The 19,275-nt window shown below is 33.8% G+C and overlaps 1 protein-coding gene across 1 annotated transcript; it reads left to right on the top strand.

Annotated features, from left to right (window-relative positions):
- Nucleotides 1-1,249: 1,249 nt before the first annotated feature.
- Nucleotides 1,250-1,558, top strand: LOC140442149 (uncharacterized). The gene has a single exon (XM_072533229.1). The coding sequence runs from the start codon at nucleotides 1,250-1,252 to the stop codon at nucleotides 1,556-1,558; it is 309 nt and encodes a 102-aa protein (XP_072389330.1).
- The last annotated feature ends 17,717 nt before the right edge of the window (nucleotides 1,559-19,275 follow it).

The raw sequence follows: 19,275 nt of genomic DNA, 5'->3' as shown, positions 1-19,275 counted from the left end.
TGTGTACAGCTTTTGCCGCTTTGTCACTTAGTAAATTATATTTTGATCAAAAATTGCTTCAAATAAAGGTTCTTTTAACTTTTGACTTACGGTTACATAGATATCCTTAGTTAAAACGACTTTATCTATTTTACAACAGGAAGTATAACAAAAAACTTATCAGATACTTCCATAACGTCATTTAATTTGAAGATGACATTTCTTGCGCCAACGAAATTTTTAAGTCTAGCTCAATCCAGTTCAATCGGAGTTAGATTCGGAAGGTACACAGTAAACCATCAGCCCCCACCCTTTGCCTAAACACTTTATCCCCTGAATCTGATCTATAAATCTCTGTCGGTTTCAACCAACACCTTACTGCTTTAGTTGACATTCAGCATAGTGTGCAGATGTGTATTTCGTCTACTACTGCTGAAAAATAAGTCTATTGCTTTTTTTCACATTATTCTATTTATTAGTTTTGTTCCAAGCCTGGCAGTAAATTCCGATCAATTTTAATTCCAAGCTACTTAATAAATCTTTTATACTGTTTATGTTTTCTTTCAAATCAGTGTAGTTTATTTTTGTTTAAATCAATTTTTTAGTTGCATGGGTCACGGTGGGTAACTATTGACGAATGAATTCCACTGCACCTTGTTAAATGTAACCCATAATGGTTTACTGTATAAATGTTATACTAAGAATGTATGCATTTATTTTCATTTATCATAATTTGGTTAAGAATAACGTTTATATATTGTTTTAATATTCAGAATGTAATCCAGTTAGAAAAACAAACATTGGCATGCACAGTGAAGAGCAGATGCAAAGTTCTTTAGATCTCATATCGAGAGAAAATCAAAGCATGTGGCAAAGAAGTGTGGCAAAACTTAAAGTCGAAATTCCTTAAAAATGGAATGATCGACAAGTGGCTGGCATGAAATTAGTGGCTGGCTAAACTAATTTAGGAAAGCGACATCCCGGTTTTAGCTTTAGGACACTACTTAAAGGTTGTAGCCCGTTCCGACCTACGTCATTTAAACGACATAATGTGAACATATTTTATGATGTTACAAGAAGTTATAATACGTAAGCCTAAATTTCAGCAAACCCTAAAACCCGAAAACGTCAGCCAACTCACTAGTAGTGAAAAGGGAACATTAGTAACTATCTGTTGTATCATCAATGCTTACGGCAATTTTTTACCACCGGTCATAATTTTTTATCGTGTCCATTTTAAACATAACATGGCAAATGGGCTTCCACCGACATGTTAGGATTGACGACACAGTCTGAGTGGATTAACAATACACTATTTGTTGACATGATGGAACACTTTATTAAATTCGCAAACACTAGCAAAGAAAACCCCAGCTTACTGATAATGGACAACTTTGAAAATCACATTTCCATAAAAGCTATTGAATTGACGAAGGAAAATGGTGTGACAATATTAACAGTTCCCGCTCATTCTACTCAAAAGATGCAGCCCTTAAACGTTTGCATTTATAAACCTTTTAAAACTGCCTACTGCAGCTGTAGACAGTTGGTCGATGCAGAATTCAGGAACGGTTTATGAGGTAACTGCTTGTGTTGGGGATGCACATATGAAGGCCAAGACTGTATTATAGAAATGTTTTTACCAACATAGACTCCTTGACAAGTAAATTTACTAACAAGCCCGTTACTAAAAATGATGGGAATACTCTAGAAGGGCAAATCTTCGATGCATATCCACTGGCAGTCGAAGCAGAACCTAGTAGAAATAGAACTTATGATTTCGAGGCTGAAATATCTTTGGAATTTGTAAGTTCCGATCAATTTTGAGGGCAGCCAAAGACTGGACCGAGGAAAAATAACAGACAATCAAAACAAAAGGGTAAATCTATGATAGCCTCTGACTCCCCAGAAAAAATGGAAATTAAGGAGCGCGACGAAGAAAAGCAGAGAAAGAGTAAAGCGCAACTCATAAAGAAAAAACTGTTTTAAAAAAGATAACATACAAAAGATTCAGAAGATACGTTCTGTGTTCATTCTGAAAAAGAAAACTATTACGAAAGCGGTAATAAGGAGAATCTTTTAAGCCATTAGATACATCACCCAATGAAGGAGACTATGTGTTGGTTGGATTCAACTGGAAGATTCGTAAAGTCTATAACGTTGCCAAGGTATTACAAGAGGCCAAGGAACAAGAAGTGGAAGTAAGTTTTTTAAGGAGGAATTATAAAATGGAAAACACATTTCGTTTACCAGATATTTTAGATGTATCTACGGTTGTTTGTCAGACGTAAAATTAATATTACTACAGCCAGCTATCTGTGGGAACACCAAACATCAACAGTCATTCTATTCATTCAAATTAAATTTTACTTAAATAGACATACGCTAGTTTGTAGTAGTAATAAGTTATTAAAGGTTTTGCCATATTATGCATTTTCGTTTCTTCAACAAACCTGCTGATTCTCTGTACCCCCATTTGCCTCATTGTTACCCATAGCTTGGTTAACTATTCACAAGGACATGATCATACTGAACTAAATGACGCTTTGAAAAAATATATATTAACTAGTACCAAATATCTGGTTAGATTCTGTTTCACTTATGACAGTAGAAGTTCATACATTATAGCATTTATCATCTAAATTTTAGACATAAATGCATATTGTTTCTTGAGTTATACCACTCCCAATAAAAAGTGGTTCACTGTAACCGAAGCTCCCCTGGTCGTAATATCTCATTTCCAAACCTTCTAACAATACTGGTAAAAATAAACAGAAGATTTCTTCCAAATTAGAATGGCGATCTTACTTACACTTAAAGAGTAATAAATAATGTAATTAATTCCAATTCGAAGGACCACCTACTAACGTGGTAAATAAGAACACAAGCATTAAATAATACGAAATTTAATGAAAATTTGTTACTACAACTAAGTTAAGATCTAGTTAAAGTTTTAGCTCAAAGTTTTCATATCTAAACCGTCGATTACTGTCCAATTTACACGAATCATCGGAGACACACCACACGAGAGCACTGTTATAGTTTAAATATGTTACTAATAAAATTGTCATACGAATCAAAAAGTTTTCTTCAGTATAAATATACTTGATTAATAATGAGCGTTTGTGAAACATGTATGTAAAATCTTAAACCAAAAATGCGTCAACCCATTTGACCAAATACTAAACTGACACTGACTAATATGCAAGAGTTGAAAACTGTAACCAAGACGCAACCAGCTAAGCTGGGATACAATTTGACACTGACTACGTGACTACTTTCAAATTATCATTACCTTTCTTATCAGATACCAGAGAAAATTTCTTCGGAATTTTTATTAGGTACCTAAAACCCCCTTTTGAATGATTGCTGTTTAATATAAAACTTAAGAGGTCGCTGGTTAAATGATATTAGATAAACAATAATGAAGAAAAAATGCAATATTTTGTTTGTAAATAAATTAGCGAAAAATAGCAAATACAACTATGAAAAATTACAAAACTAACTTGCCATACTCATTATTGTTGTCTGTACAAAGAACATAGACTTACCCTTTGAAATATTGATGTCGAAAGATTCTTAACCAGTGGAATCTTGTTGGTACCACGTCGGGACGCCCGGGAACGCCGAGGCTCGATGGGACGAGAACCGATCACACTAGATCCGTTTGGTTCACTGTCTTGGGATGAAGTGATTTGAGACTTAAGACGGTCAGAAAATAACCCTCTAACCGTTACGTGTGGTCTGTATACCAAGAGGGTACACCAATAAATCACTCTATTGTATTACGATTTTGAGTGGCGATAATTTAAGTTAATTGTCACGGTAATGATAATAATTTTGTGACCCAAAATACAAAAGAGAAGCCAAATTCTCCGCACTTAAAACATAATAAATGAGATAGCCAGTTTAACAATTTTACGAAATAACAAGAATCAATATATTTTAATAAAGTCGTTAGAATACAGCATTAAATTAGATCACATTATAGTACACTAAAAGAAAAATATTGAATGTAAAAATATGAAAACAAATAGTACATACTTTACCAATCTAAGAAATTGCTAACTAGAGGAGATTTTCTAGGTACCAGATTTAAATGGTTAAAAACAGCTTTTTAATGCTTTATACCAACCATTTGTTTTTAAATTTGCTTGGAGAAAGTTATCTTGTGATAAAAACTACGTCATGTACTGTTATCTGTGGTGGGAAAGAGCATTTTGGGCGATGTTGTAGATTATTTAAATAGTCAACAGACCAACGTTTCCAAAAGGATTGGTGTATTCTCGAAATTTGTTTCCAGATAGAAAGTCTGTTAACGGGCGTATTTGCAGCATGAATCTCAGGAAATGCGGTTAAGGAAGTACCGATTAAGAAATGCCCAGGAGTTAATGGTTGTAAATCATTAGGGACATTAGATAAGGCATAAAGCGCTCGAGAATTTAAAAAAGCTTGTATTTGGGTTAAAACGGTATAATATATAACTCCTGGAAAGTCAGTACCAAAACCAAATTACTCACTAAGCACTCTAAATGAAACTTGGTACTTTTTACTGCTAACTCCCAGAGTCCACCCCATTGAAGTGATCGGGGAGGAATAAACTTCCACTAAATCTCGGTTTGAGCTAAATTAGCACTAATTTTGTTAAATTCAGAATTAGATTTAAAGAAGATATTTAATTCCTAAAGTAGATTATTGGCACCAACAAAGTTGGTACCGTTGTCGCTATATGTAATGTGGGGATTGCCTCGACGGAAATGAATCGTTTAAACTTTACTAAAAATGAGTTAGAAAATAATTCACTAATCAAGTATAAATGAATGGCTTTTGTAGCCATGCAAATGAAAATTGCAAAATAACATTTAAGCGTTTGCACCTTTCGTAATCTAGAAGGCCTAATAAACAGAGGACCTGCAAAATCTACACCTACAGTGCAAAAAGTACGCGAGAGTCTAACGCTATCCAATAGGAGTGGAGACATAAGTTGGGATGCGGTTTGTGCATTTAAACTATAACATGTAATGCATTTTTTGATAATGCGTTTAACATACTCGATAAATAGCGTAAGCGCAAATTGGTTAACACGTTTTGAGGACCACTGTGTCCTAGTCTACAATGTTCCTTTTTACTAAACTTTTGACGGCTTTGGAAACTGGCTAACTCATATCGCTAAAACTTTTATCAACCCAATTATATAGCTTTATGCAATTGGAATGCAAATATGTCTCACCTGTGAAAACAGTCATTCGGTGTTCCCTACAAAAATGCTTAATTTTTCGAAGATAATCTAGTCTTTGATACGCAGTAACGACAATCGCCTTATAAACAATGTGTTCTGGGAAAGGCCAGAGGGAAGAAGGTCTGTAGGGCGGCCTAGAAAAAGGTGGAAAGATGCAGTCAAAGAAGATCTAGAGAAAATGGGAGTGCGACAATGAGAATTACTGGCACAGGACCGACAAACATGGAAGTCAATAGTAAACGCGGCAAAGACTCATGAAGAGTTATAGCGCCATTCCATTAGAATGAGTCTATTAGTTTTGGTTTTTTCAAACAAAATCGTATATTTATTATTAGTCTCGTTTCAAAATTTTCTTCTTCTTCCAGTGTAATTTCTTCTACAAACTTTGTGTGTAATTTTTTAATTTTCTAAAACATTTTTGCTTCAAGATACAAATTTATACTAGACAGACGTTGTCATTGCAGTTCTTTCAAAAAACGTTCCCAGTGATCATTTTTTATTCTTCTAACGAGTGCATGGGCTTCCTTTCTTGTTGTTTTATAATTATTTTATACTATAACTAGAGAATTTCATGAAGGAGACTAGAAATATAGGTGATGATACAGAGAATTGGAGAAGTGACAATATTAACGTTACAAAAACCCGTTATATACAGGGTGGTCCTTAAGTAATTGTACAAAAACAAACCGTAGATTCAACACTTTAAAATATTACGATTTAAACCAAATTTCTTTAATAAAATGTTGATATTAAGAAAGATACAGGGTGTTAAAGTGGAAATTTAAAATTTTAATTTTTGCTATAACTTTTATGTTTGTAAACATTTATGTATCAAAATTCATAACTGGGTACTATTGAACATCATAAATTATAATTTGATGCATGCTTTAATGTAGCTGATAGAGGGCGCCACATATGCCACATATGTGGCATATATTTGCACTTAACTTTTTTGCTCTTTAAGTTATCGGTGTTTAAGATATAAAATATTAAAGATACATTATTTTAACAAAAAAAAGGTATACTTGTTAATAACTTCAAAACTCAACAGTTTTCGAGATAATCGCATTTTACAAATCAACTACGTAATTCAGATTTAACGCAATTACTCCAAGCAACGAAAGAAAATTAGACAAAAGCATCAATACTTCTGAATTTTGGTATAAAATGCCCTTCCATGAAATACATTCCATAAAAGATCGTCTCATATCAAATAGCATCATTGATTCTAAAGAAACTGCTGCAGTATTTATAATAAGTATTATAAGTATAATAATAAGGATTCTTTTGGGATTGTTATGCATTCGGTAATTATATTAATATCTCACCACATGACTAAGGAATATGACTGCCACGGACAATCCAACGTTCAGGAAAGTTGTATTAAAGTATGTTCTCATATATATTCCTTGGTCATGTGGTGAAATATTAATATAATTATTTAATTCATAAAATTCCCAAACGAATACTTTATTATTATATTATGTTTATTATATATTATACTTATAATACTTATTATAAATACTGCAGCAGTTTCTTTAAAACCAATGATGCTATTTAATATGAGACGATCTTTTATGGAATGTATTGACAAATGAAATCAAGAAAATGGTGGACATATCGAACACTTACTTTGACAAAAATGTTTAATGTTATTAAGTTTAACTATTTTTTAATTTGGTTTATTAATAAAATATTTTTATTATGACTTTAATTTAATACAAAACGTAAAATGTTTGATGTAAAATCCAATTATTCTGTTGTTTTGTCAAATCCTACTATTTTATCCTGCTAATATATTTATTTTATTTAATATTTCGTTAATTAACTTTATTGAAGGCATTTTATACCAAAATTCAGAAGTATTGATGTTTTTGTCTAATTTTCTTTCGTTGCCTAGTGTTTTGTATAAAACTTAATGAGGTCACTGGTTAAATGATATTCGATAAATAATAATAACGAAAAAAATGAAATATTTGTTTGTAAATCAATTAGCGAAAAATAGCAAATATAACTGTCAATAATTTAGGAAATTAACTGGTCTTACTCATTATTGATGTTTGTACAAATAATATAGACTTACCCTTTGAAATATTGGAATCGTAGCCAAGGAAATCTCGTTGGTACCGCGTCGGGGCGCCGGCCGACGCTCGATGGCGAGAACCTATCACGCACTAGGTCTGTTTCGTTCGCTGTCTGGGGATGAAGTGTCTTGAGATTGCAGGTCAGAAAAGAATCTTTTGGCCGTTGGGTAGAAGAGGGTACATCAATAAATCACCCTATTGTATTGTGATTTAGAATGCGATAATTTAAGTTAATTGAGACCGTAATACGAAACCGTACACACGTGTGCATATTTGTGACACAGAATACAAAAGAGAAGTCAAATTCTCCGCACTTATAACATAATACATGAGACAACCAGTTTTTACAGGAAGCAATATATTTTACCAAAGTCGTTAGAATAGTATTGAATTAGATAACATTACAGTACGGTAACAGAAAAATATTAAATGTAAAAATAAGAAAGAAATAGTACATACTTTCCCAAACATTCTCCCGCGCCAAAAACGAATGTTTTTAAGAACAGCTGAAAATATAAGTGTAAAGAATAGACATGAAAGATCGATACACTAATAAAGAACTAAGTAAGAATAAAATATGAATTGACAAATAAGCGGCGGTCATATTTTTACCACAGAACATTGTTGGATGTCATCTGACCCTGTGCTCAGATTAACAACGCGTACAATGCCCTCAATTAGAAAAGAATAGCGTCGAATCAGTAGAATTTTTTCGACCGACTAAACTAGAAAGACTGTGTCATACACAATACCGTTGGCCCCTTTTCCTATAAGAATTCCGTGGGGTGCGAAAAGACAAGAAGAAGAATAGCGTCGAAATCTCGGCGTAATGATATTTCGACGAGCTCCACGGTAGGAAAATGCCAGTTTGGTGAAAAGTGTAATAATTGTGCCAGTGATAAAACACGACTAACACAATCAGAGAGGTGTTGATTAGAAGGCATTTGATGCCGAGTAAAGTGTGGTATCAGTTCTTGTATGTGTTTAATACGATTGCCAATTTGGGGTAGAAAAATTAGCTCAAGAGAGCGCAATCGTCGATATCGGAATCGAAATATCGGAAGATCGGACGAACAACCCTTTGACAAAAGTGACTAGATCAGCCAGCAATATGGATGCCAGGAGTTCCAATCTTGTCGAGACAGAGCGAGCATGAAAATTGGACTAGACTCGTTGACAAAAGTGACTAGATCCGTCAGCAGTATAGCTGCCAAGAGCTCCGATATCGCGATAGATGTTCCTGTGTAGAAATAACACCAGAAATGTAACACATACAAGTACAGAGGTCAGATGTATCTGTTCAGATGTTTCATCATCCCAGGATACATTGAAGTACCACAACGGTTTTAGAACACGTTTGACTTGCAAAAAGACATGGAAAATGAATAAAAACAAGAGGATAGCAACAAAAATGCGACTGATTTACAAACGAATGGCCCGCTTTGTGAACGGTTTGTCAAAGGGACAAGAAGAATGAGAAAAGAAATCAGTCGTAGGATTCCATTTTAGGCCCAGTACCGTGAAAATGAAAGGTTCCTCTTTGTCAACGAACAACATGTCAAAAATGCGTAAGCCAAAGCCTGAAAATAATTAGAGATGGTTGCTGACGTTGTCGATTTGTCTAGCGAAAAACCATCGAGCTTTAAAAGCTAAGCGAGTGCTCACTGCAGAAAGTGAGTAGTATCAAAGAGAATCACTTGTAGCGTGATTCTGACGTAGGTCCGTCGAGATGGCTGCTGGCCCACTGCCTAGCGGAAGACCATCGTATCGTGCTTTAAAAGCTAAGCAAATTCTCACTGCAGAAGGTGAGTAGATCAAAGAGAATCACTTGTAGCGTAATTCTGACGTAAGTGCGTCGAGATGGCTGCTGGCCCACTGCCTAGCGGAAAACCATCGAGCATTAAAAATTAAGCGTTACTCTTGTAGAGTTTATGAGCGAAAGAAAACGAAGAAGTACCGTTAGTAACAATACGTAGTAAAAACTCTTGGAGAGGTTTAAAAAAGTCCGATCTCCAGAGAACCAACCCCTTTTATAGTTCCAAAATGCCTCATTTACTTTAATTTGTCGATACGTTTGCTTTATATCGCAAATAAAACAACAACGAAGATATCGAAAATTAAGCAAAGAACGAGATGCCCTTTTAGGACAGGTATGAAAAGCGTCGATTAGCGACACACCTCGAACGTCATATAGATTGGCGTCGAAGCTAGTACGAATCTTGGATAAAAGAAGCGAAATAAAAATTTGTTTTTTGAAAACTGTGTGAGAGCTATAAGAAATAATCGATTTAAAATCGGATTCAGAAGCCGGCATCATATGTTGAGAAGTAACAAAATCTTCCACGAATGCAACATATGTCTCTTTGAGATTCGGAAGTTTCCTGAAACGATTCTCTAGCATACAAAATGAAGATATGCATACGAATAAAGAATAAGTAGCGAATATACAAGAGAAAAAGATAAATAAAGAGGATTGGGTTGTAGAAACGGTGGAATAACAGAAAACCGACCTGTTAATTTTCGAAAAATTAACAACTTAGAAATATCCTTCACGAGCTTCGTCGTGTTGGGACAAAACTAACAGGTGTAGTTTACTTAGGAGGTAAGATCTGATTACCAAAATGCGTGATTTGGTAGATCACGGAAATAAAATTGGCTGTGGAGCCTGTATCTACCAGGATACAAATTATAAGAATGATGCGAAAACATATTTGATCTGTATTAACTATGTGGAAAGAAATAGACGAGGACATTAAATGTGGTTGTGTAGCAAAATAGAAATGTTAGTATTTGAAGAAGTGGTTGTCTAAAGGAACAAGATGAATTTGAGCGTTGGTTAACAAACGAAGCAAAACGCGAGACCGTGATTCGCCAACCGTGCAATTCGTCGTTTCGAATGAGGTGGAATCAGGCCACGTACACAAGAAGTATGTGGATTAACCAACGAGAAAATTTCTTGAAGCCGTTTAGTCCCAGAAAATACAAACATTTACATGAATAGTGAGAACCAGAACACAAAGCACGAAATAGACGAGGACATTAAATGTGGTTGTGTAGCAAAATAGAAATGTTAGTATTTGAAGAAGTGGTTGTCTAAAGGAACAAAATAAATTTGAGCGTTGGTTAACAAACGAAGCAAAACGCGAGACCGTGATTCGCTAACCGTGCAATTCGTCGTTTCGAATGAGGTCTAATCAGGCCACGTACACAAGAATTATGTGGATTAACCAAAGATAAAAGTTCTTGAAGCCGTTTAGTCACAAAAAATACAAATATTTATATGACTGATAAGAACCGGAACACAAGACACATTTAACACCTTGATTAGATACCTTAGAGTGCTTTGTGGCACTAATGAAACCACAAGTAACGGAGATTTGATCGAAATATTGAAATAAGACAGCAATAATCGAAAGCGAGTAGAAGAAGACAATAAATTCAATCGAAACAAGGTTGTGAGATTTATGAAAATCTACCCTGGCTACCCTGTATCTTTCTTAATATCAACATTTTATTAAAGCAATTTGACTTAAATCGCAATTTTTTAAAGTGTAGAATCTATGGTTTGTTTTTGTACAATTACTTAAGGACCACCCTGTATAGGTACCGACATGTTAGTTTAAAATTAATATATACTCAGTCACATTAGAAGTGTTACATCCAGAAGGAATAATTTCTTAAACTTAATTTTTTGGCAACATGGTAGATTTACATCAAGAATGAAACGATAACGTTGTCAAGAATTTTTATTAACAAGTAATCAAAAAAAAATTAATAATGTGTTTGGCGACCCCGTAGCTGAATACACTCCTGTATAGGTCTAGGCATTGACAAAATGAGATGATCGATGTCTGCTTGTGGCACCTTGTTCCAAGCAACTTCAACTTCATGTATTAACTGCGCCAGAGTCTGTGGAGGATGGTGCAAAGTGGGCAGTCTTTTTTCCATCATATCCCATACATGTTCGATAGGATTTAAATCTGGAACAAGGGGTGGCCACGGCAAAACATTAACGCCAGCTTCTTGGAGAAAGTCCATAGTTTGAAGAGCAATATGGGGACGCGCGTTGTCTTGCTGAAAAAAAAACGTATCGACGGCCGTCGAGATAAGGCAGTAAAGTGTTTTGTAAGATGTCGTCAACATAACGCGCAACTGTCATATTGCCTCGAATAAACACAAGTGGTGATCGGCTACCATAGACAATAGCCCCCCAAATCATTACGCCAACTGTCCTGCACCGTTCTCTGCACCAATGCTGCCGTTCTCTGCACCAATTCAAACGTTGATGAGAGTGATCCGCAGTCAAAGGAAGCACTAGTCGTGGGCGGAATAAAACCAGTCCAAAGCCTCGAATGCGACGATATAGTGTACGCATACTAACAGGTCTACCTACTACTCTAAACCATTGGTCAGCAATTTGACGCGTAGTAGCAAAACGGTGTCGCAGAGCAAGTAATCTAATGCGCCTTTCTTGACGCTCTGTGGTACGCCTTGGTTCACCAGTAGGTCTTCTTCGTGTTCCTCTACCTTCGTTTGTCCACACACGACAGACACGCTTAACCGTCATTGCCGTGCAATTACCGCGACGGCCTATTTCGCGATACGACCAACCCATATCTCTATACGCAATAATTCTGCCCCTGTCAAAATCGCTTACATGGTGGTAATTTTGATGTCTTCAAACTCGAGGCATTTTCTTACACTGAATACAATTAGACTGAGAAATAATAACTAAAAATTTCTATACAAACCGGTTTTTACAAATCGGTATCTTCACAAAAAAATTTAAGGTTTTAATTCAAACTTTATTTTTACAAAAAGTAGAAAAGATAAAACATTGATATTGTTATCATAGCATGTTTTAAATGTTGTCATTCTGTTGCCAAAAAATTAAGTTCAGGAATTTACTTATTTCTTCTATATCCTTTTACTTCTAATGGCATTGAGTATAATTACCTAAATTTAGAATTTAAAGCTGGAATTCAAAGATACACTCAAACCATGGTAACGTGAAATTGCATATGCAAATTATTGCTTTTAAAGTAAAAACTAATTAAACTTTTAATGTGTATTAAAACAAACTAGGTACAAACATTTTTAATATTCCATCATAATAATGAATTCAAAAATATATTCTTTGCTCACTGTATACACAACTGTTAAATTTTGAAAGAAAACAATCGCCACACGATATTGTCTAATAAGTTTTATTCTTATTATTATTAATTCTTTATAGCTTGTATTTAGTAATTCCAGCTACAGGAGATAAATATTAACCTAGGGCAAGGCTTAACATGACTTACGATTTTACCGATTTACTTCCTCAGATTTCTAGTTTCACAGACTTTCACTAGAAAATCAGAGGATTATGATAATTTGCACGATTGGGTGCATATTACCCAATGACCTTTTGGCGGGCGGGGTTGCCTACCTCCAGACAGATTTTTCGTTGGGTACGAGGATTGACCTAGTTAGATATTGACCTGTTGGCAGTGCGAGGCGGAGCCCCCAACATTCAACTGTTCTCTATCGCACGGCCAACTACGATGCTGTTGCACTTGTTTATATCCATGGTGATGACGAGCGCTTGTTTTCGCGGTTAACTTATTGAAACGATTGTTTGTATGTTCTTTTTGGAATCTCATTTCTTGCAGAATGTACCGCTGTATAAGAAATAATTACAAATTTGCAGCTAATATTTCAAGTATTGTTTGCAAGCTATTGATAGTAGGATTACTAGGTACAGTTACGGGGGAATTAAGTGGGATATTGCAATAAGTCAATTAATTATACTACATAATAAGCTTAAACTTTGATAGAAATTCCAACTAGAAAAATAATAAAAACAAAATTTACTGTCGGATACTAAGGAAATTTTTAAAACATACAAAAATATCAAATTACATCCTTCTAAAAGCTTACTCTTAACTTCTTTAAATATGTTCTGATTGTACAAGGTGTTTAATTAATATTTTAGCTGCATAATTTTTATGTCCAAATAAAACGATTTAGGTAATCTATTTCGTCGGTATACTGCGAAAACCAGGTAAATGACAAATTTTAAAATATTGAGGTAAGTATACCAAAATTCTCAGCTTTTTCCGCTCTACATACAGGTAAAACCCAATAAATGATACGACTTACCATTCAGCAGATAATTTATGTAATAAACAAATAAGTTACACCTAACCAATATTTCGTTTTCAAATAAAACAATATATCGCTTCTTACTTCCATAAAATTAAAGTTCTGTTGCATGTAAAACAAAGTAAGCCCACATATATTATTATGCCGGACAACAATATATTTCTACTACTGCATACCATATTCAGTAAAAAGGTGATAAGTGTCTTTAATATATTTTATGTGTGTATGATTTATTAAGTATAAGTGATATAAGTGTATGATTTATTAAAATTTCTCTTTCATATCGACTAGTAAAAACCTTATTAGTAACCAAACCTTATATAGTAACCAAATACCTATATTACTAGTGTTTGTGTATTTGTTCTAAATGTGTTGTAATTGCCATACGATAAATAAAATAAGTAAAAACCTTTAAGTACACTTACTTCATTCTACCTGAAAACGGTTTGAGTTAAAATTTAGAAATGATTACTAAGCTAAAACCATAAATGATCTTAATGGTGTTAAGTTAAAAGATTATGCTAAAATTAAGCAGACTATTAAATAAAATTGCTTGTCTTCTATATTTGTGGCTAGGAAAAAAGTTTTAAAATACTTTGTTAATAGGTATTAATTAGTTACTTTGAAACTGAAGACAGCAGTTCAATTCTTGATGATTCTTAGAACAATATAGTCTCAATAATGGAATCCATTTTTGATAGTGACTTTTCAGATGTAGACCCCACATATCAGCCAAGTGAAGAGAGATCACTCTGTCTAGGAAGTCTGTATGAACTACAAACAGCTGATTTTGATAGCCTAAATGATGAGAAAGAAAATACTGAAATAGGTGCACCCACGAACAATTTAGTGTCAACTGAAATAGCTAGTTTGATATTAAATCTACTTCTTGACAAAGTATGGAAAGACGTACATCCACAAAAACGTTAGAGGAAAGCTAATTCCAAAGAATGGGTAATAAATGTCGCAAAAGGGAGGCATGCTAAGGGTTTGCCTTATGAGATAAAAAAAAGAATAGACCAGCAAAATTGCCAAAACCAGTTAATTGTCAGAGTGCGTTTACAAATGTGTCAGTTACTTCAGCGAAGATTACAGACAAAGACTATGTCGTGATTATTGGAAGTTAGAATATATAGGCCAGAAAAATTGTCTTATTGTACGTATTAAAATGGAGCCACAAAAGAGAGTCGTTGCAGTTTGTTGAAGTTTAAAAAAACCACGTGCATTTTTCAAAAAGTGTTACTTTTCTTTGAATCGTCAAGACATACAGGTCCGTGAGAAATTTTTTTGTAAGACAACGCCATGTAAACATACACCGCCAAATAAAACAAGCAGTGAAACCCGACAAATCGTGAAGGCTCATATTGAGTCTTTTCCAACCATGGGCCCACATTATATTCGCCAAAGTTGAAAGCGTAGATATTTGGACAAAAATTTAAGTATAATAAAAATGTACCAACTTTATATAATGACTGTGGGCAGTAGAAACTGGAAGGTGTTAGCGAAATTACATATCGAAGAATATTTTCTAACGACTATAATTTAAGCTTTTTTGTTCCTAAAAAGATCAATGTTTAGTTTGTAATAAATATGATAGTGCTAATTAAACTGACAAATCGAATCGAAGACAGTTACAGAGAATATCAGAAAAGAAAAGAAGTATGTAATCTTGAAAAACAAAATGATAAGAAAAGATCTAATGAACAATGGGATTTTGTTTCAATTACTCTCGATCTACAGACCGTACTACAGATTCCAAGTGGATTAACTTGGCAACTATATTATTCTCGAAAATTATGCGTCTACAGCTTGTGTGTATATGAAGCCGCCATACCAAATACAGCTTACTGTTTTGCCTGGTCAAAAATTAACGGTAGACGAAGAAGTTCTGAAATAGGAATCATTATCTTATATACTAAAACGCTAAGCCCTTTTCTTGTCCACCACTTTACTCAAAAACCATATTAGATAATTAAAATATTTTTTCGGAATATTATTAGTATTACGTATGAGATTGTCAAGATATACTTTTGGTACAAAAATTCACTTCCGGTTTTGAGATGACCGGAAGTTAAAATTTACTTTAAGTTTTAGACCCCACAATGTATATATGGATCGAAAGGTCTCGTCGAGAGGAATCTAAATATGTACTTCCGGTTGCGATCCGACACCGGAAGTGACCCGAAACGCGCATAAAACGTCAAGATAGAGCAAATCTGACACCGGATTCGTGATCAGCATGCAAAATTAACTGCTAAATGATATCCATGTCGACATTTGATGAACTAAAAATTGCATTCCGGTTTTGAGGTCGACTTCCATAATCACTTTTTTTTTTACTTGCATTATTATTGATGAATGTTATGTATATTCTTGCTTATATTGTTTGTATTGATCTCTTAATTTTTCTCGCAAAATAAAAATTTCATTTAAAAAACTCGATGTCGAGTTGGTCCGCTAGTACTCGACTACTTATCAAAAGTGTTCCAGAATATGTAAATGAAATAAGTTTACTTTCTGATACCTGCGGAGGACAGAATCGTAATCAGTATATTGCAGCCTTACTATTATGGGATACTTACTTACACAAATTTTTAGAGTCTGAACATTCCTATATGGAGGTGACTCTATGATTAATAGTATCAAAACCGCTAAAAAACACAGATCTATCTATGGGATGCCAGATTACTTGTTTGTTTTTCAAAATGCAAGAGGAACTAAAAATATCAAGGTTGGTGATAAAAAAGTATGTATAGAACCATACAAATGTAAAGAATTTAAATACTACGACTTTTATGACTTAAAAAATTTGTCTCACACTTTAATTAAAAACCGTACAAAAGACCAAAACTATTTTAATTATGACATGTCAATAAGCTTCAATTATTTCCTTGGTGATACTAAACGGCAGTCAACAAGAAAAAAGCAAGCCAAGTTATCAACTAATACAAGCAATCTTGAAGAACTTAAGCGACTTTATGATGCACATTTGCCAATAAACATATCAAAAAAGAAAGATTTGGTACAGCTATGTGATAAGGGAGTGATACCGGAGGAATATCACGGGTGGTATCGTAATTTGAAAACGGGAGACATCAGACATCTTGCCAGAGCCTGCTTTCAGTGACAAATCGGACGAGGAAGCCTCATAATAATATTCTTATTATTATAATATACAATATTGTTATTATTATATTCGAAATAAATTTGTTTTTTCTATAAAACTGCCTATCATTCATATTAATAATAACTATAACTACAAACAGCTGTTAATAAAATTTTCAGGAAAAACCAGTTAAATGTCATAAATATCGACTAATACCTTAAAACATTGCTATTACTTAGTAAAACCCTCATATCTCGATCACAAAACTGGAAAATAATATATTTGGTTTATTATATTTGTGTTAAATATGTTATTTGAAGAGTAACTGATTTATTTAGATTTACAAGTAAAACCAGGTAAGAACTAGTCAGATAGTTATCTCAACAAAACAAGCTGACTGCTTAATTCACAATAAAAAAATAAACTTTAAAAACGTTTTTTCTCGATTTCGGTATTCCAACATTTACCTGGTTTTCTCAGTATATCGACGATTTAACATAAAGTTACTAACACATAAAGTTAAAGATAATATTGGATCAAGTTACTTTTTCTTCCTTTCGGCCCTTGATAATTAGTTTTCTTTAAAAGTTTCTTCCAACGTTTCCTACACAGGGCCATGTGTAGGATCATGTCATTATCTGTATATCTGCTTCCACATCTATGGCGAGTTCTTTTCGGTTTATAACTTGTTCCTGTAAAATTTCATTTTCCGTAAAATCTTCTATATTTCAGTCGGTCATTTTTAACTCTCTAACTGGTAAGAGGTCCTTTAGGGCCCCTTCGCTTATTATTTATTTAACCCTTAACTGGTGACCATGCGTCTCACAGCTAGTCTCTTCCTAGCTTTTAGAGTATATTCGAACATGTTATTGAGAAGTACCTCGCTCGTCCCGTTTTCGAAATATTTACGTCGAGGAATCTACGGAAGGTTCTCGTAAAGCTGTAAGAGTATTAGACGATGATTTCGAAGAAGTGTGCACAAAATGGTGTAATGAGGCGAACAATGACATTAGTGATGATGATGTGGAAGAAGGATATTATATAGAAAGTGATCATTTTACGGACAGTGAACAAGAACTAAGTGAAAATGAACAGCAACAAGACTCAGAAATGATATCTAGCGGAGATGATGAAGAATGTGTCAATTATAGCAATTATTACCTTGGAAAGAATAGGTATAAGTGGAGTAAAAAGGAGCCAACTAGAAACGTCCGTACGCCTGCTCACAATATTGTTGTACTCCCATCAATCCTTTTAAAAGTAGAAAAGTCAACGAGTCCCGTTTATTATTTTAATAAATTGTTTTCATCAGATATGTATAGTGTATAGTCTTGTTGTCAAGAGAACTAACGAAAAACTCGCCAATTTTCGGCCAAAATATCAACAATATAATAATATAAATAAGCAATATATAAAATATAAAAAATATAATGTATATATATATATATATATATACATATATATATATATATATATATATATATATATATATATATATATATATATATATATATATATATATATATATATATATATATATATATATATATTGTTGTGGTATTCAAAATTGAAGGGTAAAAATATTAAATGTACGATGAAATCAATATTTCAGAGATTATAGAAAATAAAAAAAATACTCCGAGCTGCCTGGAATTAACCAAAGGTAATCTTAGTTATAAATAATCTTTTGTATAAATATAACAAGTGAAATAGTGCGGGTACAATGAATAGAAGTTAACGATGGTTTTTCCCCATAAACCATAAAGTGTTCCGTAAGCCGGATTTGCGCCATGAAAAGGACAATAAAAATAGTTAATAAATAAATGATTGTTCGGAATATGTAAATACCCAGTAGAAATTAAGTGTCCTTGTAGAAATAATATGAATTAGGAAAGTTTGTAGGTATTTCTGATTTTATGTGGGAGTGGTATGCAAATTTCTGATTGGCCGAGAATTTGGAAAGTGGTGATGGGTGTGTGTGATAGAGGAGATGAGAGAGTCAGTTAGTTCCAGTTTCTTAAAGTGAATGGTTGGTTTTCGAGGTGGTATCCAAGGGTAGTAAGTGATAAAGAATAAGTTGTGAGTTGGTGAAGTAATTGTGTCCGACGGTAGCTGATCTGGTACAAATTTGTAAGTAAACTTTTCCTACTTGTATTCTACATATCGCTGTTTATTTCGGAACGAGAGATTAAGTTTGGCGAGAGGAAAAGAGGCTGGCATCATTGGAAAGGTACGTACATTCGAAGGAGAGCACTGAAGACACTAAATTGCAATATCTTGTTTAATATTGCCAATTACATAGAAGGCTGCTGAGAACTGATAGTTCATTTTGCATAGAACAAGGAATTGGACAACTCAAGGCAGAGGAAGCGTTTCAACGGGAGAAACATTCATAATATATTAAATTTGAGAATTTTGGGTTAAAAAAATATTATATCATATTAGTAAAGGGTGAATAAGTTGTCGATAGTCGAAGGAGATCAAATTTGTTCTGAGAGGGGACACGGAGCTGTGGAGAGAATTGGATAATTCATACAAATTTTTCGTGGTACAATCGTTATATCAAAATTGCATTCGGAAGGACACTGAATATTATTTGATTTGTTGTATTTTAGATTATAGTTGTATTATATTATCCATGCATTATTGAAGGTTCACGTACGTAGAACGAATTTTGTTTGATAAACATTGTATGCTAATAATGTTTGGAGGTATTTTAA

The sequence above is a fragment of the Diabrotica undecimpunctata genome, chromosome 5 (genome assembly GCF_040954645.1).
Source record: "Diabrotica undecimpunctata isolate CICGRU chromosome 5, icDiaUnde3, whole genome shotgun sequence".
Lineage (NCBI taxonomy): Eukaryota > Metazoa > Arthropoda > Insecta > Coleoptera > Chrysomelidae > Diabrotica > Diabrotica undecimpunctata.
Note: the sequence above shows the minus strand (reverse complement) of the source record. Positions and strands in the feature narration are given on the sequence as shown.